Here is a 27683-nt window from a genome sequence, read left to right on the forward strand (position 1 = left end):
AGCCCACCCGCCTGGCATGATGAACCCAGCGAGGTGGAGCCAGCTGGACGCGGGAGGTTCCAGCCCGGGGGCCTTGTTCAGCGGGCGCGCTGGAGGCGCTAATTAGGTAGCGCTGGGCGGATGGCGGGATGGCGGGCGGGCACTCAGCCATCGATGGATGCGAAATAACTACTAACTTAGGTAGTTACACCATCCAGCCCAGCCCGCGGACCCAGTGGTCGGTGCCTACCTTCTATCAGCTGTCGAGTCCCCTGGACTGGCTGGACCTGCCCTGCTGCTCTGGCTCACTCACCGCACCTGGCAGAGGTAGTACACAGTACTAACGGCAGAGGCTCGGCGCCGTCGTGAGTACTAAGGACGTTAGTACCTTAGTACCGTACCGCACATGGAAGCACAGGTGGCATCCAGCCATGAAAGGTTCCAATTCCAGACAGTGGGTGCGCCAGCCTGGACGCGCGGACCCATCCAACAAATGATGAAGACGGCGGGACGATGCGCCCACTTTGCGACTCTCGCTGATGAAGCAGCAGCAGCAGCAGGCAGAGCAGAGAAAGTGCCTCGCCCGAGATGCTCGGGCCAAGTCTTTTCCGTACCTATCTCAGAGGCTATAGTAGTTAGAAGCCGGGCGGCCTGTTGGTGGAGGTGCCATCAAAGCCCCCCTCCCCCCCCCTGTCCCTCTCGTCCACTGTCCGCCCGCGGCCAAGCCATCGTCCCCGCCCTCCAGCTGCAAGCATTATAACGCCAGCGGGTCGCCCCTCCGTGCCCTGAGAGGATTGAGAACGAATTGCTCCAGACAATGCATGCAGGTTGAGGACACGACATCATCACTCGGGTGGCGATTAAATTGGCCACAGTAGTTGGCACGTTCTAGTGAGGTTCCATTTGCAATGCTGGTATCACGTTCATACATAAAACGCCCTCGTTGTAGGCGTCTGCCCGTGGTAGTGGATGGCTTGTTGTCACCGACTGGCACGCACATTGGTTCCCGTCGCGGATAGCCTCATCCCCCAGACCCCCGCCCAACGCCAAATGGTTGCCGCCGAGAGGCTCGTCACTCGTCGCAAGTAAATTCGCAGCGTTGCCGCCTGGCGATGCACATTCGTTGCAACCCGACGAAATCGCCCAACCGCTCCAGCAATACAACAACGTCGCCCAACCACCACACTGCCCGTCTTCGGCAGCGGGACCAGCACCAAGTCTCTCGTCCAGCCAGCTAGTCGTCGTCCCGCTGGTATCCCTGTCGCGCCCTCCCCATCCGCTCCGAGAGTGCCATGTTGCCCGCCTGCCTGTGCAGGCCGTTGACGAATCCCCGGTCACCCGCCCGGTTCCTCGCCCGCTTGTCGGCCTCGCGTGCCGCCCGCTCTCGTTCCTCGAGCTGTCGTAGCCGTGCGTCGCGGTCCTGATCCAGCTCCGATGCCGCCGACTGCATCGCCGCGAGCTTTCTCGCCCGCTCCGCCTCCTCATCCCCTTTCGAATCGCCGTTCATGTGTCTCGGTGGGTGTCGGCCGTCTCGCTGGTTTCCGTTCCGCCTGTCATCCCGCTGCCTGTCATCACGCTGGTTGTGTGTCCTTCCTTCTCGGGCCTCGTCATCTCTGCGCCCATGACTTCGCCGCCTGTCTTCCAAAGACGGACTTCTCCGCCGCGCTCGTTCTTCAGAGCCCGACCCACGTCGCCGCCCGTCTTCGTAGCGGCTGCGGGAGTCTCTGTGTCCGTGGCCGTGGCCGTTCTCTGACCTGTCCCTACCGCGTCGCGAAGGGCTGCGCTCGTCAGAGTCTCTGGCCCGCCTATGCCCGCGTTCGTAGTCGTCCTCGGACCTGTCGCGCTGGCGGTGTGGCGATCGCGACCGTGAGTAGGACCTGCGTCGCCTATGTCGTCTCTCGTGGTCGTGGTCGCGATCCCGGCTGCGGTGTCGGTGGCGATTTTTTTTGTGCCTGCTATCCTTGTCCTTGTCCTTCTTATCCTCGATACCCATCGACGAAAGAAGCTGGCGTCGCTTGATCGGGTCGTTCATCATGGCCTCGTATGCGGCTTGTTCCTGTCGCTTGATGGCCAGTAGCGGGTCGTCGCGGATCTTGGATGCTGTATCGCGGGCGCTGTTGGCATTCTGCAGCGCCATAAAACTCTCTTGCCCTGCCGCCTTCTCCAGTTGCTTGTGCTCCGTGCCCTTGATGAGGTTGTCGATGCGTCGCTTGCCCAGCAAGTACGCCTCCGTCTCCTCGCTAGTGCCGGCCTGCCCGTCTGTTGGGCCTTGATACATCCAGTCGACGCGATCCACACGCTTCCTGCCGCCCGCGGCCTCGAGCTGCCGCTGCAGCTCCTCCTTTGCGCGCTCCTCCTTGATCTCATTGATGCGTTGCTGGGTGCGCTTGCGCTCGGCCAAAGCCTTTTGTTCTTCGTCGTAGACGGCCGCCTGGTTCCGTCGCAGCGTCGGGTGAAAAGACTTCTTCAGATTGAGATCTCCGCCACCCATCTTGACGGTCGGGTCGTGTTGGTCAGGTAGTTGGAGATGATGCAAAGTTGAGGCACCAGCGAGGTGGCGAGAATATGGGAGGCTGAGGGTGAATCGCGGTCGGACGTCAATGCCCCACTTTTTCCTCTTTGCACCGACGTACCCTAGACGCAGTCAGAGGTTTATCAACGAGGCAATGAAGGCGCGGTGTCTTGTTCAAGGGCTCCCAAAATGGCTGTGGGATGTAATTTATTCACAAGACAACTCTCCATAGCATGCATGAATGGTGTCAAGGTTTCTTAAAGGGCGAACTACTCCCAACTCCCACTTCCTACCAGTTTGGCGTGCGACGTCGGGAGCCATAAATTCCGTTTTCCTAGGATGCGTAATAACCAACACGCGACTTGTACCAGAGCGAGCAGTCATCGTCTTAAAAAGCTTGTTGCGGACCATCCCCGGGACCAGGGTCAATCGGGTTGCGGCGCAACTGAAGTTTAGCCGAGGCGGGCTCGCCTGGAGAGCAAAACGGCTGAAGTGTCACGGATGCACGACATAAGTTGTAGTAGCTTCGTAGGAAGTGCTACATTCGACATGCTTTCTGACCTTTGAGTCCAATGCCATGGGGACACCGTGAAGCACAGTCCTCTGCCTGGGTAGCGTGTCGCGGCGAGGCAGTGTCATCAGTGAGCGAAAACCGAGCTCGGTTGTAGTATGATATCTATTTCTCATGATACACGCTCCGTAAATGTACACGCCAGGGCTTGCCACTCTATATTCGTACAAGGCTAGGGTACTACCAGCTTGCTCGCTTCACGCCCGGCAGGTTACCAGCCAGAGCCTCCATTCGGAAATTGAACTGCGAGTCTGTCAGCCTAGGGTCACTGTCAAGAAATGACGCGCCGCGGTGCAGCGATACATCCGTACTCTTGTCATTTTGAAGTCGCTCAGGACACCTCTGCCTTGACCGCCCATGATGCATCGATTCCGGATCTGCGTGGGGCGCGTGTAGCTGTGCATCTGGGTGAGCTGGAGCTGAGCCTCGGCGCGCACGCGTGGCGCAAGGGTCGTGTTGCGAATGATGTATCGGAGCGCTTGTCTGTCGAAGTGAGATATCGCGTTAGCATTGGATCATCGACGCAAGCCGTTGGATGTGAGGGATAGCAGTGACGGGCGAGGGGAAGTTTGGGGGTGGGAGGATACGCACCTCTCGGTCTCAAACTGCTCAAAGACCTTGCGCTTGGTGTGGTCCCGGATGGTCCGCACCTTGACGAAACAGCCCAGGTCGAGCTTCTTGGCGCGAAACATGGACATGGTGGCGGCGGCGGTCGTCGGGTTGCGTTGGCGGACGGGCGGCGGACGAGGTCGACGGCGAACTCGCGACGATGCGCTCGAGGATTCGAGAGGACAATTGCTGGGGAGGTGCCATGCCGAAGTTTATCCGCGGCGGCCGGGTTGGCGCTGTGGTGGTGGGGGCGCAAGTGAGCTGAGTCGCTGCTGTGCGCAAGATTAGTACGTACCTCTACGGTGCTTCCTGGACGCCCAGGGCGGGCCGAGTACGTCGGTCTGAGCTCATCAGCGGCAGGTCTTGAAATCTCCCACAAGCACACTCGCGTCACTCTCGCCAGCCCATGGATCGGAAACGCGACCCCCCCAGTCTCGGCCACTGATGCTTTGACGACACCAGCAAGACCGAGCCGCATGGCCAAGACACGCCGTGGCCGAGAAAGAGTCTAGGAGAGCGCAGCCTCGAGCCGACGCCATGCGCGGCAGCCGCATGCACCACCACCACCACCACCATCACCACGTCTGTTGAGCCTCATCCACAGGCAAGCGTCTCGCCCCTTTTTACGCGCGACACTGTGTGCACCCGCACCAGCGCTGCGCTGCACTCCCGACAGCACGAGACCAGAGGGAGGCAGGAGAGTTCCTGTCCGCCTCGCTGCTGCCCCCATCGTGTCGACGCTACGCGGGCAAGGCGGGCAAGAGATCGGGCTGAGATGAGACTGACGTTTGCCCAAGAATAGCCGACCAGCGCCTCGATTCGCGCCTCGGGACGTTTACTTAGGCACCTACTTCTTCATACTTGACGCCACGCAAGGGGAGCCCGTGGAATGGAGCTACCATCTGCGCTTCTCGGGCTGTGCCGCGCCACCCCTTGTCAGACCGTCGACCTGAGCCCACTCGTCAGCACGCAGCACCGCCCGCCCACAAGCGCGAGCCGACGCCCGTCTCATCAGCTACTAAGCGCGCCGCCCGCTGCGTTACCAGGAGCGTTGTCCGTCGCCATCCCCTCTCCCGTGAGGAGCAAAGACAAAACCTGCCGTCTCTCGGACCTTTCTGGCCGTGGTGAATGCGAGCAGTACGCCGCGCGTCGTGTAACCACCTGCAACCTGCATCGTGAGCTTTTGTTGGCCCTGTTCTGCTTCACGCCACGCCCAAACAGCGGCGGCGCCTGGCGCCTCGGCGCTTATCCACAAGCATGGGCGCAGGGATCGACATCCTTCGCGCGTCAAGGCGGTCAATGGCAGCTCGCTCCAGCCACACTCGATTCGGTGCTGCCCCTGTTCCGGCACGGTCTGGCTCGCTTCCAGAAGTCCCACGACAGTGGCGAGCCTGCTGCATTGTGACCGGAGAGCGTTGATGGCAGATGCGTACCTGAGAATGTCCTATCCCATCGGTATATTGTGGCCTGGCCCATCGTAACTGGCTTGCGTCTTACCCACCTTGACCACATCACGGCTGGCGTTGCCCTGAATCCTGGATCGTCCGCCGAGCCCTTCCTGCGCCACGTTGTTGCCGGCTTGGAGCTTTGTGTCCGTGGCCGGCATTGGCAGGTCAGAGTCTCCGATTTGAATGTTCTTTAGTGTCTGCCCTTCACTTGGCTGCGCCTTGCCCCAGCCAACCGGCTCTAGGGGTAGCCCGGCTCGCGTTTTGGCGTCTTGATATCCACCATCGCGATCTACAATGCAGTATTATACCCAATGCAGAATACACCTAGCGCGGGGGTCAAGGTGTCTGGCTACTTTCTGCTGAGCCGTCACATCTCCCGAGCACTTAAGCAGGCCTCACCCTCGCACACGGTGTTGCATTCCTCGTCCGGCCACATTTTGAGGCTCTTCCGTCCGCGCCACACAAGTTGGTTGCCAACCCACGGTCCCCCTTCCCTATTGGTAATGAATGGGTAGCCCGAATCTCTGGAGCCCCGACTCAACTCTCCGTTTGCCTTCCCAATGTCGTGAGGCCCAAACACTTCTCACACAAGGCCCCTCTCTGCTTCGGCACTCCGAACGTGGTGGTAGCGAGTGAGAATGGGGGCGAGGCAGCGCCGGAGAGAGTGCGCCTCAACTCCTGATACCGTCCTTATACGAAGACGGGCCTTATAAGAAGACAAGAAACTGCGCGAGGTCGTCTCGAGATTTGGCAGACAAACAGATCACATCCATTCAGTCAACTCAAGCGAAACCGCACCTGCAGCACGGTGTTTCCCAGTCACCATGTCGTCGGCACGCAGCGGTAGTAGCAGCTCCAGGGGCAGCAAGAAATCTGGCCGCCGCCCTCAAGTGAGTCGGTCCTCTGCCTCAACGTGTCAGGCCCCAGCCCAAGTGACCGCCGAGAGAACTAACAGCCCAGCAGGCAGCAACGCTCGAGCTCATCGAGGGCCTCACGACGCACCGCATCAACACCCTCACGGAGCTCTGTCGCGTCGAGCGCATCGCCGCCGCGTGCCAGGACGAGGCCGACGCGCTCGCCTTCCAGCAGCCCATGACAACGGCCTGGGCCTACTACGTGACGAGCCACCAGCTGCTCTCGGAGCTGCGCGGCCTCACGCCCTCGTTCCCCTTCAGCGGCGAGGTCGTGCACGACGCCTACACCCGCGTGTGCGTCGACCCGGACAGCAACCGCAGCTGGAACCTGGCCTGGCTGTGCCTGCGCCGCATGCGCGACGACGGGCTCTTGCGCGCCTACGCCGCTAGGGAGGCGGCGCGTCCGGAGATGTGGGCGGGCAGGCAGCCGGCCGAGGAGCAGGTGCGGCGGCTGGCGGCGTGCTTTGAGGGCGAATGGGCGGCTGCCGTGGACACGATGCTGCGACACTGGCAACAGCCGCCGGCGTGGTATTGACACGAATCTGTCCTGTCGTTGCGCTTCGCATTGCCGTCCGCCTTATGACCCCTTCCGCAATGCTGTGTCAACCCGTGAATGCTGGGTGGGGATGGGTGTCGGAGAAAAGTACGCCTTCCTGGGCCGGAAAGTCCAGGTCCTTGCACCTTTGTTGCGATCTCCCGGGTTAGTTCGAGTTTATTATAGCAGGCGTCTATGGCCTCTAAACTAGGTGGAATTCATTATTTCTTGATGCATCTACGCCCGCGCCTCTCGTAGGGTTTACGCCGATGGCCCCCCGCCAGGGCAGAAGGCCCCCCTTTTCCTGTTCCGAGATTGTTGCTCCCAAAAATATATACTTTTTGTGCTCTTCGCACCCGCATGTACTTCGTAACGTCATGGAGTCTATACACTGTCGTCGTTTTGTCGTCCCCGATGGTCGTTGCGTGACTCGTGGCCCTCGTCCCCTTCCTCCCCCTCGTCCTCGCTGTCCCAGTCTTCGCTCTCGAGCCCCTCGCCGCGGATGAAGAGGGCGCCGACAGCACCGACGAGCGCGAGCCCGCCAAAAATACTCCACGCGAGAGCCTCACCCTTGGGCCGGACGCCCGTCGACAGGGTGAAGAGGCCGCCGCTGACAAAGGGGCCGATGCTGCGGCCGAGAGCCGAGAGCGTCTGCGCCACGCCGTTGAGCGTGCCGAGGCTGGCATGCGACGGGGCCGAGTTGGTGATCTGCGGTCACAGCGTTAGCTCAGGGGTCGGGTTCGGGCAATCGACCAAGAGGCCGCGCGCGAGAAGGCGTGGACGTACAAGGAGCATCACGCTCGACAGGCCGCCGACGGCGCAAATGTTCTTCAGAATGAGCACGACACCGAGCTCGGCGTACAGCCACCCCCGAGCGCTGCCGACCCCAAAGAGCGGCTCGTCATCCGTGTATCCGACCCAGGGCATGAGAACCATGCTCAGGGCGATGCCCCACAGAGACAGCCTGTACGCGCCGAGACTGCCGATGCGAGACTTGAGCGGCTGGTACAGGAAGGCTTGGAAGACAATGGTGGCAACGCCCGCTAGGCTGAGGCTGAGCCCGATCAGGGTGGGGGATAGACCGCGGCCTGTGGGAGGCTGGGAGGAGGCAAAGATGGGGTAGAGCGAGTTGTAGGAGATGTTGGAAAGCTGAAAGACGAGGTAGGTGATGAGAAGGGTAAGGGTTGTGCGGTTCAGGAGGTCGCGCCAGGGCTGTCCATTGCCGTCTTTGTTGACCGCGTCGGCAGTCAGTGTGCCAGGGGAGGAGGACGAGGGGGACTGGTGCTTGGCGACCGAGTCCAGGCTACCAGAGGCAACCTCGGTCTCGTCCTCGTCTGCTTCCTCATCGTCGGACAGGGGCGGGGACGTGGCGTGCAGAAGCGGCTGGCGGCTGTTGGTGGGCCACCGGGAGCTCCATGAGTTCCGGTTTAGGGACGGGCGCGTTGCAGGCCGGCGGAACCAAGAGGTGAGGGCGGTAACCCACTGCGGTCGCCAAGGGCCGTCGGCGGGATCACCATCTTCGAGGGTCTCTTCGAACCAGATGCCGACGACGACGACGCTCGCCGCCAGCATAGCGGCGCCAAGGACGTTGGGACCGAGGAAGGGAAAGGCATCGCCCCAGACCTTGCCGACGAGGATGCCGCCGAGGGCAGGCCCCGTGATGCTGCCGAGCGAGTAAATGACGGGCAGGTAGGTGAAGGCCTTGCTCTGGTTGGAGCGGTCGGTGACTTCGCCGAGGACGGTGGGGACGCAGGCGGCGTTGCCGTTGAGCAGGCCCATGGCGACGTGGACGACGACGACCTGCCAGTACTGGCGGCAAAAGCCGAAGACGCAGAAGCAGGCCATGAGGAAGGCGGTGCCGGCGAGCAGGACGGGCTTGCGGCCGACGAGGTCCGAGGCGTAGCCCCAGAGGAAGTTTGTGGACAGCTGGGCCAGAGCAAAGGCTGAAGCGAGGATGCCCACGTAGAGGCCGACGTCGTCTCGCGGGATGCCGGGCATGGAGACGACCATCTCGGGGAGGTAGGGGGAGATGGAGTTGAGTGCCGTCTGCTCGGAGAGGGAGAGAAAGGCGAGGAGGAGGAGCTGGCGCACGGGCAGAGGCGTCTCGTGGCGCCTTCTGCTATCTTGGGAGGAGGGGGATGATGACGACGCAGCAGAGGAGATGGACGAGGCTGACGGGGGGCGAGACGACTCGGGGGATGCGCGGGATGAGGGAATGGCGGGTTCGACAACGAGCTTGGGGGCGGCAAAGGTCTGGTAGCGGTGTGCCGAGGGAGAGACGACCGAGGAGGACGAGGAGAGGCGGCGGAAGGTGTTGAGGGTCGGGATCGGGGCCCCGGCGTGGAAGGAGGCGGATGAGGAGGTTCTGCGAGAGCCGGAGGCTGTCCCGGGAGCAGCGGCGGCGGCGCCTGAGAGAGGCCCGATGCCGGGTCGGGGCTTGGGAGGACGTGTCATGGTCGGGGTCGAGGACAGGGTCGAGGAGGTTCAGTCGTGCTGGTGGCTGGAACACGTTGATGGCGTGAGGAGGACTCGGCGTCGGTCGACGGCAGTGGCAGAGTGGATCCCGAAGGAAACCGCAGAGTTGAAGGACGGCGATGCGGAAGGCCTCGGGGGCGGACGAGGGAGGAAGGGGACACGGGGTCAACGGGGAGGGCCGGAGGAGGAGGAGGCTGCAATGCACGCGGAATGCATGCCCGTGAGGCTGCGACACGCGCACGCCGCGGTCTCGGCCGAGGGTCGTGTGTCGGTCGCGTCGGTCTTGCGCGGTCGGCCGATGGATGGGTGCTGGTGGTGTCTTGACGTTGGGTCGAGGCGCAATGGGAGACGGACGACGAGGACAGAGGGGGAGACGTCGGGGGTGAGGGTGAGCCGAGAGGTGTGGGAGCGGTGAATGTCGTGGCGTGCACCCGGCGATGTAGGTTCGTCGGACTTTTGACTCGGCTGACGAGATGTAGAGAGACGGAAGATTGGATCGGACGACGACGTCACAGACTCACGGGAGGCGCGCTAACAACTTGGGGTTAACTGCCTGTTAGTGGGGGGTCCACTGCCGCATCGGGTGGCGTGTGCTGGGCGCCGCCCGCTACGGCAGATGGATAGGTAGTATAGCAAGCGGATTGATCGGTCGAGCTTGGGGGGCCGAAGAGGGGACAGCCTCCATCTCAGCTTGCATTTGTCCATGGCAGGCGACAGACAAGTCGTCATCTATGGCAGAACTCTGACTTGGGAATCTGCATCGTTTATTAAAAGGTGCAAGGCCAAGGCGCGCTTGCATCTCAACAAGCATCCATGGACCCTTTTCTGGCCCCCCCCGCCGCGACGCCATCCCATCCATGCCACCCACCGTGACGGGAGGCGTGCACCACTACAAAGTGCCAATCCCCACTGGAAAGGTGCTGCCGAACCCACTGTAGTACCGGCTCCTGCCCGCCCCGACCCGTCCAGTTATAGTTACCTCCACTAACAACGGAAGGTAATTCCAGCCCGCCAGGCTCTGCTCGTTACTATTGGGCGGGCGTCCCCTTTCGGCTCGCCGCCATGGGTTGAACCTGAATGATCTCGACTCATCTCGACCCCTCAACTCCAACACATACTTTTGCACCAGACATCGCCAGCACAGCACAGCACAACGCGCGCCACCCATCCACCGCCCACTCGTCCAACCCATTCCGCTGCCCGTTGGAGTCGGTTGACATGATGACACCCAGGATCACCCGTTATTGAATATCCGGTGGTGGTCGCCCCCGCGCGATGAAAAGCTCGCCGCCTCGCCCTCGGCTCCTCAGAGCGTCCCCGTCCGAAACAGCTCCATGTGCAGCCTCTCGGGCGCCACGCCCCTCTCGACGAGCCAGGCATGCGTCTCGAGCATCCAGCCCTCGGGCCCGCAAAAGTAGTACTGGGCGTCGGGGTGGTCGAGGTGCAGCTCTTCGCCCACCTTGGCCAGGTCCATGCGGCCCTCCATGTCGTATTCTTGGCCGACGCGGTCCATGCCCGTCACCGTCTTGACCACTACGGCGCGCCGCACGTTGTCGTGCTTGGCCATGGCCGCCTTGAGCTCCTCGCGGAACAGCACCGACCTCGCGTGCCGCGCGCCGTGGATGTAGCTGATGGGCCGCCGTTCGCCGTCGCGCAGCATCGTCTGCAGGATGGCGATGACGGGCGTCGCCCCCACGCCCACCGACAACAGCACCACGGGTGCCCCGGCCCTGACCTCGTTGGCGTCCCAGTAGAAGTCGCCGTGCGGCGCGCTCAGCTCCACCTCGCTGCCCTCGAGGTAGTCGTCGTGCAGCTTGTTGGAGACGAGGCCCGGCACCTTGCCCACCGCCATGTCCCTCGCCGCCGCGCCATCGGGCAGCCTCTCGCGCTTGACGCTGACGCGCAGCTCGCCCAGCCCCTCGCCGGGGACTGAGCTGATGCTGAACTGCCGGCTCTGAAGCACGCCCCCGAGCTCGGCCACGGGCACCTGCACGCTGACGTACTGGCCGGCCTTGAAGCTGCGCAGCGGCGTTCCGTCCCGCGGCCGCAGGTACAGGCTGACGACGTCGTCCGACTCGGCGACGCGCCGGGCCACGACGAACTTGCGCCACGACTGCCACTCGTCCCCCGACGCCTCGTACATTTGCTTCTCTCGCTGGATGAAGACGTCGGCCAGCTGCCCGTACGCCGCCACCCACGCCTCCTTGACCTCGTCGGTCAGCGCGTCCCCGAGCACCGTCGCAAACGCGCCCACCAGGTGCTCGCCCACGATGGCGTACTGCTCCGGCTTGACGAAGAGCGCCGTGTGCTTGTGGGCGATGCGCTCCACTGCCGCCCCCAGGGCCCCCAGGTTGTCGATGTGCGCCGCGTAGGCGAAGACGGCGTTGGCGAGCGCCGTCTGCTGGGCGCCCGTGTGCTGGTTGCGCACCGAGAAGATGTTGTGCAGCTCCGGGTGCGCGCTGAGCATGGACTCGTAAAAGGTGGTGGTGATGGTGCGCCCGTGCTGCTTGACGACGGGCGCCGTCGACTTGACGATGGCGATTTGCTCTGCCGTGAGTGCCATGATTGTGTGTTGCGATGGGGACACCACTGACGTCGACTGACCCAAGGTAGTAGCTAACTGTTGTAAGAATGTACACGGGAAGCAAAGACGGGTTTGCGTTTGCTATCGTTGTTGGTCTGTCGTCGTTGTCGACTTGTCTGTCCTGTCTGCATCTCGGCGAAGGCTCGCCATCCATCCACCTGGAGCGTCACCTTGGCATCTTATAAGGCAGGCAGGCAGGCAGGCAGGCATTCATTACTATCAAACGTCGCACGACAGACAGCCCGGAGAAGCGGAGATGCTGCGCCTAGAGCCAAAAAAAAAAAAGAAGTCATGTACATTTGGGTAGAATATGGAAAGTGTGTGCGCGCGCACGTACTATGACGGCAGGGGAGGGACGGTGCTGCCGGCGGGTGGGCGGCTCGGCGCGCGGGTGGGCGGATGAAGCTGAGAATTTCGCCTGTGACGAGTCATCAGTGGGCTGATACGGGTAGCAAGTACGTAGGTAGCACACACACATGTATCTCGTAGGTATCCACGGGGCCCGACATACAGTATACCTTGGGTACTAACTTGAAGTAGGGAAAGATTCGGAACGTTGCTGGCGGCTCCACCGCAGAAACATGGAATCCGAATCTACCCAGGTGGGTTCCATGTCCTGCCCTTGCTTGGTCCTTTTTCGCTCCCCTCCGTGTGTACGTTATTCGTCCGACCATGGCGGCCTTGCTTTATCCCCGATCGACTCGGGATGTGTTGTCGTTGGCCAGCGGCTCTACCACCTTGCCTCGTGGACGGACGAATACTTGCTTGGAATCTTGGATGCCTCGCCCGGGGCGGACGTGGAACAAGGGGCTGGTTGCCCAACAGGCGACGGCGCCCTCGGGACACGCGACGAGACAGCGAGGTGGTATTAATGCGACCGGACCCAGCTCGCTCTGGCTGGATCCACCACATGAGGGGCATGGGGCCTGGGGTGCGTCGTCGTTGTCGTCGTGATCGTTGTCGTCGTCGGATGCAACGCCTCAGAGGGTGCAACAAAACTCTGAGATTAAGCATAATCAGGGACACGGACGGAAAGCCCACATGGGATTGGACGGAGCGATGGATGCCCGCCCGCCCGTGCGTGTCCGTCCGAGGGCGCTGCCTGTAACCAGTGTCTCACAAACTACATGTTCGTTTTGCAACGGAGCACGGCATGTCTGGGGCGCATATACATACATACATGCGTAGTATAACGAAGCCCATGCCACGTTGGTCGTCGTTGAGCGCGCGCGCGGCTCTGGCCACCACCACACTTGCGGCTGACAAACGTTGTGAACGATGACGATGTGCCACCTTGCATACATACGTACAGCACTACTAGTATACTCCATGTGCTTCGCATGCACGCCCGCTCGCACGTTACCGCAATGGTTCGTTCGGCAGAGGACAACAAACCTCCTTGCCGGCCGGGAACGCGAACGATACCACCACCACCACCGCCCATCCCGAGGCCGCTTCTCCCAATGGGGCCACGGGCATCTTCAGGTGGCTGCAGGTGGCTTGCTGAAGACCGCCACGGGGAACGAGCCCGACGTACACATGCGGTATGTACATACTGTACGTGCATACGAAGTACATGGTACACACACGGGCAGCGACAACACAGCAGCACCAGGGGGGGCATCGCTTCGGCACCGCTCGTGGCCAACAACAACAAGTTCGTCACTACGTACGTACTCTTGGTACGCACTGCGAGGGATTTCGTGCCTGACTTGGGGGTGGGAGGTGGGGGGTTTATTAGATGCATGGCATGGGTGGTGGGTGGGATATCAATCATGGTTCACGGCATTGGCCCGCCACGCCGCCGCCGCCGCCGCTGCCCCTCCCGGCAAGTAGACTTTTTTAAGCGAAACAGTCCGTTTTTTTTTTGCCTCCCGAGAAGAAGGGGACTGTTGTGCCACTTTTACACACACACACACAAATACGATGTACACACACACAGACAGAAGCCGCCGAGCACGGCGACGGCTGCGGCAGTAGCTCCAACGGTCGGGCCCGCCGCTCCATCCCCTCCCCCCTCCCTGGGGCGACCACCGCGTGATCTCGACTTGCATCGGCACCATCCATCACGACGTCGATATCGGATCTCGGCGCTGAGATTTGTAAACGGACAGCGTTGTCTCGTCCCGAACTGAAAGGGAGGAGGCAGAGGCGGTGGCGGCGGCAGCGTCGTCTTTCTTGTCCAAGGCCGATCGTCAAGTTGCCGCATCAAGCCACACACACACACACACACACACACACACACTCTTTATGGTGCATCCTCGTCAGCAAAAACAAGGCATGTAATAGATGGAACAGGCTCCCTTTCGTGTCGCCCCCAACCGGCTTTGTTTGATGCTGGCCGGGAGGGATGGAGGGACGCGCCTGTCTGTCTTGTTGGCGTCTGAGCTGCTTGCTGAGCCCCGTTTTTTTGTTCATCTTGTTGCTTGCTTGCTTGGCTGCCTGGGGCATCGCATCACCAACAAAGCTCGCGCCTACGTACTCGATCTCTGCTCTACTAGCTAGAGGTAGGTTGATCTCCCGACGGCCGGTGCTCTTTTGGCCCCGTCGGTCCGCTGACATGGCGGAATCCCTGCGCATCGCCGTGGTGGTGGAACCCGGATGCCTTGTTTCAATGGGCTCGGCGCCGCATGGTCTTACGGGAAAAGGCCTAGACTCCGCCCTTCGGCACCTTGAACTCCCCATAATAAAAGTCTCCAATGTCGAGCCGTTATTAGCGTTAGTAGGTCCTGCGTGGCACCGTGAACGCCCTCACGCCTTGTCCTTGACCTTGTCGATCTACGACCGAATTTCCTCTCCTCTCGAAACCCTCGGCGGGCTCGTCCTCGTGTGAACCCGCAAACATGAAAAATACTGTTTACCTACACGCATATCTCTATTCACCCACGCCGCGTACAGTATATAAGCTGCCCCTCGCCGCAGCCCGTAGCCCGGAGCCCGTAGCCCGCAGCCCGGCCTCAATTGCTCCCATGTACAGCCCGGCAGCCACGATGGCTTCAATTATCCGTACAGCCCAGCAGCCCAGCAGCCCAGCAGCCCAGCAGTCCCCGATGGCCTCAATTGCTGTCGTAGCTCAGCAGCCCATGCGGCCCCCGATAGCTTCAATTGCTACTAGCTCGCTAGGTTGCCGCGGATATAAGCCGTATGACTATGAACTATATGGAGCTCCGGTTTGTATGGGGGACCGTGGGTGAATAGTAATTCTCACAAAAATATGTAGGTGGCGACAAGGAAGAACAACGTATGGAAATGGCACGTTTTGCCGCTACGTATACATCGTTCCGATTGCCCAGCAGCGACTTGTGTCAACGAACGAGCAACAACTAGCGATGCGCAGGGACGGCCGTAGAGCTCATTCGAATTGCTTCATTTATTGGCTGTATGATGCCTGAACCACGTCCCACCCTTCCGGGCAGCAATGACTACGTCCGTACGGCACCGCCTTGCCAGCGTAATAACCCAACTCGACATACTCTGCGCTGCGCGCCAGACGCACGCTGCACCCCTTTCACCGCGCCTCTGGGCCCGAACCGAAGATTCACCCGTCACGTTCAAGGGCCATCGTAGAAAGGAGCGGCCGTGCAAGCTCGTAAATGCTCTAACATGAGGGCGAGTGAGGCATTTGTTGGTCCCTCAGATGGACATCACACGCTCCGTTGATGACCTTGGGGACTTTGTATACAGTTGGCAGGCACATTCCCACGTCGCCAGCCGTCTCAAGGTAACGAACCCCACGTCTTCAGCAAGGACTCGAGACAGCATGCAGAGGGCATAGGCTAAGGAAAGAGCTTACGGCAACAGCCAACAGCATAGCACGCACATATTCACGTAAGAGGCTGTGTAGACGATCGACACAGGCGCGCCGTGTGCATCGCGGCCCGCACCCGCGCAAGGCACGTATGTAACACATGGCGAGTCCAGATGTAACGGGCCCATGTATCCCAAGCAGAAACCACGCCCAACAAGCTGAGCGAAAGGACCTGCGAGCTAGAGGCGACTGCTATATCTGGTGATACGCCGGGCGTCGGTAGAGACGATGCTTTCTGCCGACCGGCCGCCCTCACTTGCGTCCTACAGCTCGATGGGAATACTGCGGCGGACTTCTTCAAGGTTCCCAAATCGTACTCTGGGTTTCTTTACGTATCTCGTCCATACAATGCCCTAGAAGAGTAGTTAAAATGAAGATCAATATTGAAATATAAAGACTCCCCATCACTCTCAACGTTTCCAACCTGTTTGCTCTAGATACATACCCGTTTTCACATAAGACGTAGTACAAGCTCAGCAAATCCGCGATCATGAAGACCTCCTTTCTTCTTATGGGCCTAGCTACCGCTGGTGGCGTTTTTGCCAAGGTCTATGGAGGCGTAAGTTATTGTCTTAAGATCCTCGCGCGATGGCTATCCACTGCCCTTCCATAAGATTCCGTCATCTTATCTTTATCTTTATCTGCTAATAGTACGTTACAACACTGCAACAAAGAAAGCCAACGCTGTTTTTATGAGCAGGAGGGTGTAAAGAAGAACACCAAATGTGATAATAGACACAAGGTGAGGGCCTTCATTTGTCCCCCAAGGTCCCTCCTATATAACTATACTAACCTTTAGAATGTCCAGTGCACCAAAACACACAATGACTGCAACTACAGCAATCTGTCTTTTAACTGTTTGCACTTAAAGGTACCCTGATGCTTCTGGGGCTCGTACGGTAGCGGCTACGGGTCATATCTGGTATCAGGTGTAAAGCTGCGAAGGATTGGTGGGCTAGAACAAAAAGCCGAGATTTGTGTGTATAGCTTAGCCGAGGCACTATAATCAAGGCAAGAAAAGATCATTTCCACGCATGAAGTAATTCGTGGTCTGAGAGCGCATGGAAAAGCCAGAATCTTCTGAGCAAGGAGATATCAGTCCGAATAGTTGGCCGCTGTGGCTTAGCGGTTCGTCAAACGCGACACAACACACTAAAGGCCAAGCGCAGCAACCATCACTTGAACCTCACGGCCAAAGGAACAGAGGACAAAGGCCAGCCGCAGTGCGTAACAAATAATAAAACTGATATTATTTAATGCCTTCTTCGTATACTTTTGAACGTACCAGGTGTAGGTCCCAATCTCTTACGGTGCGCCTCGCGTGTTATTAGATGACAAGCCGCCCAAGAAAATGACGTGAAGCAGCAGGCAGAAACACCTCCCTGTACTCCGTACCCTAGGTGGCCAATCGCTAGATTTACCTATCCACCGCTCTTACTCGTTCCACCCCTCTTAATCCTTCCACCCCTCTTTATGCCCTCTTATCGTATCATATTTCCTATACACCCCCTTCCCCGCCCCTAAAAGAAACACCCCTCCCACAGGTTATTAGATACTAGATATAGCACTATAATTACGATAGGGTTTCCGTAGTTAACGATAGAGCCAGAACTATTAATTCTATTACTTAAACCTAAAGTTCTTATAGGTTAGGCTCGAGCGGGGGAGTCTATACCTCTACCCTACGCCCTAGCTATAGCTATAGGTCTATTATTATAGCCAAACTCGCAGATTTTAGCGCCAATTACGTTTTACGCTAGCGTTAATCTAATACACCCCCCTAGTTAAGGCCGTATAGGCGGAAACTAATATATCCCTATATAGGTCTAGCTTACTTATCCCTTATAAAAGATCCTCCTCGCTTATATCGTTAAGCCGTCTCCGTTTTAGGTAGTAAGAGATATCGGTTAGTCCGACCTATTTAATAAATTACTAGAAGGCAGGCTTACTTATAGCCTTCGTAAGACTATCCGCAATTATATCTATCGTCGGCTTATATTCTATCTTAATGCTCTTCCTTTATGCCTCCTACCTTAACTAGTAGTTATAAATATCGACATGCCTTAGCTTCGTCTATAGTTTAGTAATCTCCTTATTTACTAGCTAGATAGTTTACTAATTATTATATTATATACGTATTAGCTATTTATCTAGCTAGATTCCTAGTTCCTTAATAAGCCAGGAGATAAATATAGATTCCTTAGCTACTTATATAAGAGCAAGTAGTTTAGCTTCCGTAGTTAATATAGTAACTATTAACTATTTATTAGACCTCTACCTAATAGTTCCGCTAAAGAGCTATATAATATATGCCTATAAGCTCTTACGGTCTATAGTATTATCGGCGAATAATATATCGCTTACGACTATAAATATATCGCTTCCGCTAAATTATAATACTAGCTTCTTAGTAGCCCTAAGGTATAGGAGCACTTAGTCTACTACTATATAATATTCGGGTCCTAGATTAGTATTAAATCTGGCTAGCCTTATAGCTACGAATGCTACGTCTAGTCGTATAATAATAATAGCGTATAATATCGATCCGATCTTTCGCTAGTACCTCTGAATAGATAAGAGGCTAGCTCGATCTTCGTATGGTAGTAGCTCTTCTCGCCGTATTAGGGTCTCGTATCGACGGTCTATTCGATTAGCGAGGTTAGCGACCTTATTAAAGTAATCGGATTAGGATAGCTAGATGAGTTTCTTTTCTCTATCTTTTATAACTTTAATGCCGAGGAACTACTAAAGTAGTTTTCCGCTAGTTAATTTATACCGCTTTTGTAGTTCTTTTATGATACTTTAGACCTCGCTCTCTCTCTCCTTCCTATAAGCTAGGACGATATTATCTACGTAATAAAAGATAATAATCCCTCCTTTAGTCATATAGTAGGGTTTATAGGGAACGGTATTAAATCTAAGCCCTTTTAGTATAGCCGTAAGGTCTTTTTACTATAGTAATAGTAACTCTCTTAGGCTATATAGCGCTTTTTAGAGCTTTAGGATAGTTCCTGATTTCCTATAGCCTAGTAGCATACGCATAAATATATCTTTCTCTAGCCTTGCGTTTATAAACGCATTAACGGCATTATATTAGATTAGTTCTAGGTCGAAGCGTATAGCGATCGCTATTAATATCCTAAAGGACCGTCTAGCGAGAGTCGCGGTATAGGTCTCTTTATAAATAGACTTAATTTACTAATCCCCTTACATAACTAGATATACTTTATACTTATTAAACCGTCCGTATTTATCGAATTTATAGATATAGACCTATATATAGTTAAGGATTTACTTTCTACTAGCTTAAGGATCTTATCGGGATATTTCGACCTAAGAGTATATCTCTTAATAGCTATAAAGGTATTCCGCTTTTACTTCCTTAAAAAGCGTGCCTATTAGGTGCCCTATTAGGTCTAAATAGCCTTATAGTAGAGAGGGTATATCCCTCCGATATAGACTCCTCGGATTCTTTAGTAGTTACTAGAACTTCGCTTTATTAATCGTCTTCCTATCGAGAATACCCACCGGGGTAGCTTAGCGCCCTATAACGAAGGCTGCCTTTTATATTTTAATAGGCTTATAGGGATCCTAGAGCTTAAAACTCTCTTCTAGCGGATTACTAAGTCCCTCCCGAATTGCTATAGCTAGAAGCGCCGTTAGTAATAGAGATATAGGGGTTAGGTATAGCCTTAATCAAACCTCGGGATTTTTAGCTTAATTATCGGTGCCGCCTTTTAGCTAGTCTTCTATACCGCCTCCCGGTAATTGCCGATCGACTTCTATAACCCTAGAATATTTAGAGCCCTAGTCGGTACTAGTTAGGTAATTAAGTCTAACCTCCGACTATTTAGCTCCTATATTTCTTACCGCTTTATAGAGTATAGGGTCTTCCTAATTGAGCTAGTTTCTAATATCCTTGTCTTCTTTATAAAGGCCCTCCTAATTTAGTTAAGATATAGGGGCACTATTCCGGTCTTCTGTTATTGCGCTTCGTTTAGTCTCTAGTAGTCGCACCTAGTTAAGTAGATTTATTAGCTCTTCGCGTCTAATATATAATAGGTCGTCCCTTAGCTATTAAATATCGCCGTTAAATCGTTTATCCTCGTTAAAGATTACGTCGCGCATAGATATAACCTTCCTAGTTAAAGGATTTTAAACCCGATAAATATTAGTAGATTAGTATCCGACGAGGAACCTAATCTATGCCTTTAGGTTTAGTTTCTATCGCTATTATAAATATAATTATATTTCCCTTATTATCGCGTACGCCTTACATCTATAGACGCGGAGGTAAGCCTAGTAAGGCTTTCGGCTTTCTATAACTATCCCATTACGGTTAGCGATATAGGTATAGAGCCTATCGTATAGGGTCCGCTAATTATATATATACCTTAGCGTCTAGTTATATAGGTAGACCGCGGTTTTATAAACTTCTACCTAAAGGTATTCGGGTAAGCGTATATTAATACGTATAGCCCGCGCTTTTATCTTTATAATGCGTCTTAATACTTCGGCCCTACCGTTCTAAGCTAGAGTATAAGGCGCTAATGGTTTAAGTAATATATTATATAACCGGATAAAGTAGGCCACTAAGGCTCGGTCCCTTAGGATCTCGTTATCGCATTTTACTACCCGTAGCTTTAGCTAGTACTGCCTCTTAAGTAACCTAAAGAGATCTTAGAGTGCTTGGAGTATAGAGCCTAATCTTCGTTTAATTAGGTAGTAGTCCTAGATATAGCTAGACTAACGATTAATAATAAGTATTATATTACTTTTATCCTCGGGATCTCTCGGTAAGTCATAAAAGTCTACGGCTAGCCGTTCCGTAGGGCGAGTACTAGTATCGCGTTACTTACGATATATCTGGCGCTTTATCTTTAATACTATATAGTTATCGCACTCTATAGTTATTAGGCCCTTAATTCTTGCTCCCTTAGACGTATTTACTAGATGCTTTAAAGCTTAAGGTCCTAGATAGCCTAATCGTAAGTGCTATTTCTATATAATTACTTTAGTAGGGCTGCGCTTTGTCTATAAATTGACTTTATTTCTCCGTACTGGGAATGTACCTTTTAGTGCTTCTTCTTAAGAGTCTTCGATAATAAATTAGTCGTGGCGATTAATAAGGCCGTATACTACCGAGTTACCTAGTATCCGGAGATAATTGAATTTAGGTCGATTATCCTATTAGTACCCGCGTCTTTATAATTAACGCAGCGATACGAGATTATATAGGAAATTTTCGCAGTAAGCTATATCGAGAAGTCGAATTACTTAGGTTTCTCCTTTATGCTGTATTTAGATGTCTATATTGCCGTATCCTTATATAGGTACTTATTGCTATCCTATATAAATAATATCGCCTAGTTCTATAAGGCGATACTTCTAAAAGCGATTAATATTATAGAAGATATGGATTATTATACCCGAGTCGAGAATCGCCGAGTTCTTTAGCGGGTATTGGGAGCCTAATAATATATCGAGAAGGGTTCTAGTTATAAATGCTACCTCGCAGCTTTTAATACCGTGTCCGAGTTACGCCGACTCTTTGAATTAGCTAACTTTCTTAATACGGTTGATTTCGTCCTTAAGGGCCTGGTTAGTTCTTAGGCGATATTTAAATGCGTTACGGACGAGTTTGCGCTCTTTAAAGTAGTTAGGTGCGTTCTTCGGGAATGCGTAGTAGTACTTAGCTAATTGATGGTTACCGTCGCACGCCTTATATTAAACACTAGTTTTAATTACGGTAGCTACGCGCTTCCTTTACGTCGCTACCCTAGCTTTAGCCTTACGTTTCTAACTACTATTAGGCTCTTAACCTTGCGGACTCTTATTTCTTTCGTCGGAGTTAGGTACTTATTGCGGCAAGGAGGTAGGTTCTCTAGTAAAGGTAGGACCGAAAGTACCTTGCGTTACCTTTAGGTTCTTATTGCGCGTCCCGAGGAGGTTTCTTCTTTTAGCCTCCTTTCGTAGGTCTTTAGTAACTTTACTAATAGCTAGAGACTTCTCCTCTAACTTATCTTTATAAATGCCCGCATAGATAGCCACCTAGCTAGAGAGGATAGGTTAGATTGCTTTAGTTAGATCTTCGAACTATATATTTAGGTCTTTTATACCTCCTATCTTCTTAATAAGAGTATAATTAATAGCTATCTCCTAGGTAGTAATCTATGCGGCGAAATCTTTAGGAAACTTTATGAGTGGTATAGTAGCCGCTTAGTACTTACGTCGCGCGGCCGTCTACTACTCTCGTTTAGTGGCTCCTATACTGGTCTTTAGGTTTATATATTAGGTCCGTAGGTCCTATATAGGTAAGTAAGAGCTCTAACGTAGCCTATAGTCTATAGTGTCTATTACCTATGCCTTTAACTTTTTACAGTTCGCTTCCTACTCTTTATACTCTCGGTAATTTTACTTATAGACTCTCTATTTAAATATAAATATTGCCTTATTATCGGTCGTAAGCTCGGAGATTATACGGGCATAGAGGTTAGAATAGGTCGCTTCCGGTAAAGTGATTATTAGTTCGCTAGGCGATAACTGCCTTTAAGTTTAGCTAGACTATCTATTATGACGGGTCTGCCTTCCCGTCTAGGATTCTAGGTTAGACGTCTTTAGTGGGATCCGCCTATAGTAATCCCTAACGTTAGGGCGTTTAGGCTTCCTTATTAGTATCTTATCGCTATCTAGGTCAATAAAGTCCTATAAGTATAGGCTTATAGCCTTTGTCTAGAATTCTTCGTCCTATCGTCCCTAGTCCTCGAAGGTCTGCAATAGTACCTTCTGGGATGAGGCATTATTGTTCGATATCGCGTATCTCTCGTAAAGCGTAGTCGGCTCGAAAGCGGATTGAGACTCTTAATTGTTGGATACTGGATGTAGTACTGTAATTACGATGGGGTTTCCGTAGTTAACGATGGAGCTAGAATTATTGATTCTATTGCAAACCTGAAGTTCTTATGGGTTAGGCTCGAGCGGGGGAGTCTATACCTCTACCTTACGCCCTAGCTATAGCTATAGGTCTATCGTTATAGCCGAACTCGCAGATTTTAGCGCTAATTACGTTTCACGCTAGCGTCAATCTAACATAGGTATCACTAGAAGGCAACGGCTTCTAGCATCGGCACAGCGACCCGCCTCTTAGGTCCTAGGTGCGAAGACTTCCCTATAAAAACTAGCAACATATCCCTTTAGAACGTGTAGGCAACCTGCCGGCTCTTTGTCTTGGTAAACAGCCTTCCTAAAGCACTGGTCGCATTACCTTCAATTACCTGGCCCAGCGCACTACGGACAACATTTCAACCGCGAACCCGAAAGCAATGGCTACAGAGGAAGAGGCCCAGGACCTCCGTCGTCTCCAGGATGCCTATACGATAATCAACGCGCAGGTTGATCAAGAGGCTCAGATGGGCGACGACCATACCCTCGACGTGACTGTGCAGTCTTATGTCCCTGTCCTTACCTTTCGCTACATTAACACGACAATACCTTTGACACATATCGAAGCTGAGATGCATCGTCTCTGGCACACTGTCATCTAGGCGGCGAAAAACTGGAACGCCGCCAACGCGAAACACGATACTCTTGTGCGGTATATACTAAATGCGAGGGCGAGGGGAACCCTCACGAGGCCCTTCACAACTATTGGAGAGGACGATGAGGGTGATAGTGGAGGCGATAGACTAGACGTCATTCTTTGCTCTGACGGCGGGAAATTCTGGTCCGACCTGCCTTTGCTCAGCCAAGATCTGGTGGATGAGTGGAATCAACGCTACTATGAGGCTGACTATAAGAATGATCCACGCTCTAACCTGGCCTCCTTTGTCGGGCGTCTTATCGCGGTAGGCAACTACCACGGGCCTGCGGCATGCATTCTCTCTTTATTCCGCGAAACATTAGAAACGCCCCGGCCGCTGGTATTAGCAACCGCAGCTGATAAAGCAACCGGCACCGACGACAAGACAAAGGACACCGGGTTGCCTATTCACAGTCTGATCAACGCGCCCCAGGAGATGCTATACTACTCGGAGGGAAGCATCATTAACCTGAGCAATGACAGCGTTGGCACTGCGGATACGATGCTGTCGCCGCATATGTCCAGACTGGGCGAGTTGGCGGTCCAGTCAGGTCTCTCCTCTCCCGGATTTAGCCCGACTCGGTGGCGATTTTGGATCCAGAGGCTCTAGGAGCTGTCTAGGTGTGAGTTCAATGACATATCAGGCAGCGCAGAGATGTGCCTTAACCATATGAGGCATGCATCGGAGGCTGTATATGGGCCGCTTGCTGGCAAGCCGTCATATGACTTATAGACCCCAGCTCGTCAATAGCCATAGACGATGAGACCTAGAGCGCGATAACTTTTCTTAAGGAGGTAGATGGTTTAATAGTAACTCACTCCCGTGCCCCATTCCTTTACGCGCTTGGCTACGTGTGATGCTTTAGCGATACGAACACGTCCCTAAAGACATCTAGAGGTACGGGAGGGAAGGGCATCTAGCGGTGCCATTGCTGCCACCGATAATAGCGAGAAATTGTTTGTCAATAATCGCTGCTAGTGAAATAATGTTTGGCTATCAGTGTATTTTGCAATGGCCTGGCCGGTCCCGGAGATGAGGGCTAATGACTGAGGGGGAGTAGGGGGGGCTACCCCGTGTTCAAACAACACTAGGGTACTGTACAATAACTTTCCGGTTACTAGCAGCGGCAACTAATGATCTGCCTCTAATGGCTTAGCTTTGCTCAATAATGCGAGAAATCTCGGTGTGCAGGCGGCCATGACCAATCTCCGCTTCATGTCATGGAACCAACAACGGCCGTTAGTAACTGTGCGATCGGGTTCCGATAGCGGGGAAGGAGAGGGGATCATGCGTCACTACATTACTAACCATGGCGCGAGTACAATGCGAGCTTTCGCAGTTCTCGTCGTTGTGCCCAGCCGACAGCATAGACTTTTCACTACTGAGCCAAGACCAGACATGAGCAACACAGCAGATCCGAAATTTCGGGAGGTGAAAGATCGACAGGGCGGACCTCATATCACCACCGCGAATTTATTCCGTTTAGATGGCCGCACGATAATAAGTCAGTTTCAGTTAAGCATACGCGAGCATAGTTGTGCTAACACATTGAACGTAGTTACTGGTGGGGCCGGGTTTCTCGGAATTGAGGTAGCAGGAGCCATACTGGAATCTGGGGGCGACGTTGTCTGCTTGGACATGATTGCAAAGCCGTCTGGAGAACGCTGGGGTATGGCCAACCCTGGCATTACTGACGACGTAGATGGTATCTGACATTAGCTGGATAGATCAACTTGACCATCTTGCCGCGGAACACGGCAGGAGGTTGATCTACCAACAGCTGGACGTCACTGACGTGCCAGCGATCTCAAAAACGTTTTCGAGTCTCGTCCCGGAACTGAGGTTTCCCATTAGAGGTTTCGTCGGGTGCGCTGGGGTGTCTGATAACGACCCTGCGCATACTTTCTCTGTTGAACGATTTCGCCGCTTGATGGAAGTCAATGTTACAGGCACCTTTGCGGTCTCACAGGCCGTAGCACTAGAGATGAGAAAAGCAAATGTCGACGGAAGCATCGTCCTTGTGGCTAGCATGAGCGGCACCGTGGTTAATAAGGTACCTTTTCGTCTTCTCCCCATGTGGCATAAGCGTGTATCATGGAGCGCTAGCCTTTGACTCACTGTGACATCAATTAGGGCGTTGATACCGCGGCATATAACACCTCCAAATCTGGCGTTCTGCAGCTTGCGCGGTCCCTTGCCGCGGAATGGGGATCGAGGAAAGGGATGCCACTGATCCGCGTGAACTCGTTGTCACCTGGTTACATCCGCACCCCAGCAACCGCCGAGTCGCTAAGCAAGCCTGGGATGGAGAGCCAGTGGACAGGGGATAACATGTTGTATCGCCTTAGTCTTGTGGACGAGTATCGAGGGCCAGTGCTGTTCCTTCTGAGTGACGCTAGCAGCTTCATGACTGCGGCTGATCTTAGAGTTGATGGCGGACACTGCGCTTGGTAGCGGGAGCAAGTGGCAAGACATCGATATCTGTCAGTTTTATAGGAAGCCGATCTATAAGGTAAGCACCCCGGTAGCTCTATCTGTAGCGCTCGAAGGCTACATTAAGGGCTACTGGTCCTTATATATAGTCCGATTTCTCTATAGACATATCCGTCAATAACCTCATAATTAACGTGGACGTCAGTAAACCCTCCCAGCGAGCTTTTCCAATAGAGCTATACCTTATTATCAAAGGCCAACGAGAAAGAACGTTAGATGCATAAGGGAAGTTAGGTACTATGACATTTCTCGGCCATCGGTGTATTATTGTGATAAGATTACTTTTTCATATATACTATAAATCATTATTCCAGGTGCGCTTCTAGATATCTAAAAATTCACTACGACGAGCGAGGGAATAAAGTTAGAGGATTTAAGTATAAAAACTAGAACTACGAGAGCGATAATAAGCTGGTCGGATCTGGAAAGGTTGTGGTTTCTGACGAAGAAGATTTTCTCAAAAGTGCGAGGGTCAAGTTTACGCCGCACTATAAGCCGGAGATTGCCAACGTTAATAGACTAAGGAGGAAGGTTCTCCCAAATGGTTAGAGGTAGAAGAAACCAGAGCAGGTGCTATATAAAGCAATGACGGACTTCTTCGGCAAGCCTAGAAGGATATTTTAGAGGCAGCAAGTTTAGAAAGCGAAAGGTCTTGAGATTAGCTCTTGGAATATTTAGGGACCCGGCATTGTCACCTCAGTACAGTAAGTAGTCAACCAGTCCCGGCATCGCTGCACGTCATCTTCTTCCCCTTCAAGCACCACACTAGGCCCTGGGCGCTTCCAGAACGGTTTTTCAAACCATTCAGGCCAGAACCCACCAAACTCCCAGTCAATGATCGCTTTTATCTGGAGTGTACGGGGATCCACTATCACGTTGTGTTGTCCAAGGTCGTTATGGCAGAACACATATTCCCCCTTCTCCTTACACGGTCGCCAACAACTATTCATTTTCCATCGCTTGCTAGTGACCCGCTGGGGAGGACACATAAGTAATTCTCCAGGTACACCAGGGGTATCAGATCTTAGGCGTCGCAGCGTTGCCACATGATCCTCTAGCTCCTGCATCACAACAACCTTTTCTTCGTCTTTTAGCTGCTTCATGCTAACGCCTTCAACATATTCGCTTTGGAAGTAGAAGGCTCCATCGTCCTCGAATGTGCATTCTGACGGCGGAAGCGGAATATTCGTGTTCTGCCGGAGGAATCGCAGAATCGCAGCATCGGTCTTCCATCGTTGCGGATATGTAGTGGGAGGAATGATGGTAGGGCCATTGGCCACAGATTGCCACTCGTGCTGTCGAAGTGTCCGTTTCATAAACCAATTCCCAACATGAAAATATTTCTTGTCGGCGAGAATAATGGTGCAGCCCGGCTCGCGACGGGCATTTAGCTCTTGATTAGTAACCATCGTTGGTATCTAGCGTGAATATTGCTGGTTATTCGGCGATGCTGCGTGATAACGTGGGCCACAGTAGAGTCTGATTGTCGTGAGTCTGGGTGCCCAAGGTTGACCGAGAAGGAAAAGACGTGGGGGTCGAGAGACTTTTATGTCACCCGATTGCTAGACCGCGGAACTTATGGTGGGGTGGGGTTTTGGGGGCTACGGTGCGGGGTTGGGCCAGGTTAGTTCCGCACGAATGCCAATTCCTAAGTTACACCGCGGCCTTATTAATAAACGGTCTGTTCCGCAGGACCTGTGGCCATGACTACGGTTGTTCTCCGCCGCATCCAACATAATACCCTGCTGAGCTCAAGAATATACGTCTGCATGTATTGGTCGTACCTCACATCAAATTTCTCTCCGAATCTAGGTTGTGAAGTAGCGGACAGGGAGCGATCGCCCATATTGAATGGCGAGTCTATCTAGAGCCACGACACTGACATTCGTCCACCTAAATACGCAATGAACGACCTCCTCCTTAGCACATCTGTCATGGGCCTATTCTCGAATCACCCGTAGGAAGACGCGATGTATTGGCGGTCCTATTGTGCTATTCCAATTTACTTGGTCTTATTCCTAGGCCTGTTGTCAGTGGTCTATCCGCTCCCTGGTGAGTGGCACATACGAGGCACAGGTTATGCAGTCATCCGGACTTTGGCTCCCTGATATAACACCGCCACAACCAGGGCAGTTCCAGGTTTCGTTGGGCATTATTTTGGATACGTGATTATAT

The 27683-nt window shown here is 53.9% G+C and overlaps 8 protein-coding genes across 8 annotated transcripts; 3 read left to right on the top strand and 5 right to left on the bottom strand.

Annotated features, from left to right (window-relative positions):
- Positions 1–864: 864 nt before the first annotated feature.
- On the bottom strand, positions 865–2507 carry CWC25 (RNA-splicing factor). The gene has a single exon (XM_047985918.1). The coding sequence runs from the start codon at positions 2468–2470 to the stop codon at positions 1214–1216; it is 1257 nt and encodes a 418-aa protein (XP_047841897.1). The 5' UTR covers positions 2471–2507; the 3' UTR covers positions 865–1213.
- Positions 2508–3242: 735 nt separating this feature from the next.
- On the bottom strand, positions 3243–3760 carry MRP2 (40S ribosomal protein mrp2, mitochondrial; the record flags this gene model as incomplete). Its single annotated transcript, XM_047985919.1, has 3 exons — positions 3243–3305; positions 3374–3545; positions 3654–3760. 3 exons carry the CDS (start codon positions 3758–3760, stop codon positions 3243–3245), a joined length of 342 nt encoding a protein of 113 aa, XP_047841898.1.
- An 800-nt stretch (positions 3761–4560) lies between these two features.
- Positions 4561–5076, top strand: JDV02_004689 (uncharacterized protein; the record flags this gene model as incomplete). The annotated part of the gene is made up of 1 exon (XM_047985920.1): positions 4561–5076. One exon carries the CDS (start codon positions 4561–4563, stop codon positions 5074–5076), a length of 516 nt encoding a protein of 171 aa, XP_047841899.1.
- An 867-nt stretch (positions 5077–5943) lies between these two features.
- Positions 5944–6568, top strand: JDV02_004690 (uncharacterized protein; the record flags this gene model as incomplete). The annotated part of the gene is made up of 2 exons (XM_047985921.1): positions 5944–6009; positions 6083–6568. 2 exons carry the CDS (start codon positions 5944–5946, stop codon positions 6566–6568), a joined length of 552 nt encoding a protein of 183 aa, XP_047841900.1.
- A 384-nt stretch (positions 6569–6952) lies between these two features.
- Positions 6953–9022, bottom strand: JDV02_004691 (uncharacterized protein; the record flags this gene model as incomplete). The annotated part of the gene is made up of 2 exons (XM_047985922.1): positions 6953–7276; positions 7355–9022. The coding sequence occupies 2 exons, from the start codon at positions 9020–9022 to the stop codon at positions 6953–6955; spliced, it is 1992 nt and encodes a 663-aa protein (XP_047841901.1).
- Positions 9023–10349: 1327 nt separating this feature from the next.
- JDV02_004692 (Nitric oxide dioxygenase) lies at positions 10350–11606 on the bottom strand (the record flags this gene model as incomplete). Its single annotated transcript, XM_047985923.1, has 1 exon — positions 10350–11606. The coding sequence occupies one exon, from the start codon at positions 11604–11606 to the stop codon at positions 10350–10352; it is 1257 nt and encodes a 418-aa protein (XP_047841902.1).
- Positions 11607–22680: 11074 nt separating this feature from the next.
- JDV02_004693 (uncharacterized protein) lies at positions 22681–23029 on the top strand. The gene has a single exon (XM_047985924.1). The coding sequence runs from the start codon at positions 22758–22760 to the stop codon at positions 22977–22979; it is 222 nt and encodes a 73-aa protein (XP_047841903.1). The 5' UTR covers positions 22681–22757; the 3' UTR covers positions 22980–23029.
- Positions 23030–26142: 3113 nt separating this feature from the next.
- Positions 26143–27011, bottom strand: JDV02_010852 (uncharacterized protein). Its single transcript, XM_047992591.1, has one exon. The coding sequence runs from the start codon at positions 26915–26917 to the stop codon at positions 26183–26185; it is 735 nt and encodes a 244-aa protein (XP_047841904.1). The 5' UTR covers positions 26918–27011; the 3' UTR covers positions 26143–26182.
- Positions 27012–27683: the final 672 nt, after the last annotated feature.

This window comes from Purpureocillium takamizusanense, chromosome 4 (assembly GCF_022605165.1).
Source record: "Purpureocillium takamizusanense chromosome 4, complete sequence".
In the NCBI taxonomy this organism is placed as follows: Eukaryota; Fungi; Ascomycota; class Sordariomycetes; order Hypocreales; family Ophiocordycipitaceae; genus Purpureocillium; species Purpureocillium takamizusanense.

Bases quoted from the DNA above. Each gene is read 5' to 3' on its own strand.
- JDV02_004693 (XM_047985924.1), top strand. From the start codon at position 22,758: ATGGCTACAGAGGAAGAGGCCCAGGACCTCCGTCGTCTCCAGGATGCC.
- CWC25 (XM_047985918.1), bottom strand. From the start codon at position 2,470: ATGGGTGGCGGAGATCTCAATCTGAAGAAGTCTTTTCACCCGACGCTG.
- JDV02_010852 (XM_047992591.1), bottom strand. From the start codon at position 26,917: ATGGTTACTAATCAAGAGCTAAATGCCCGTCGCGAGCCGGGCTGCACC.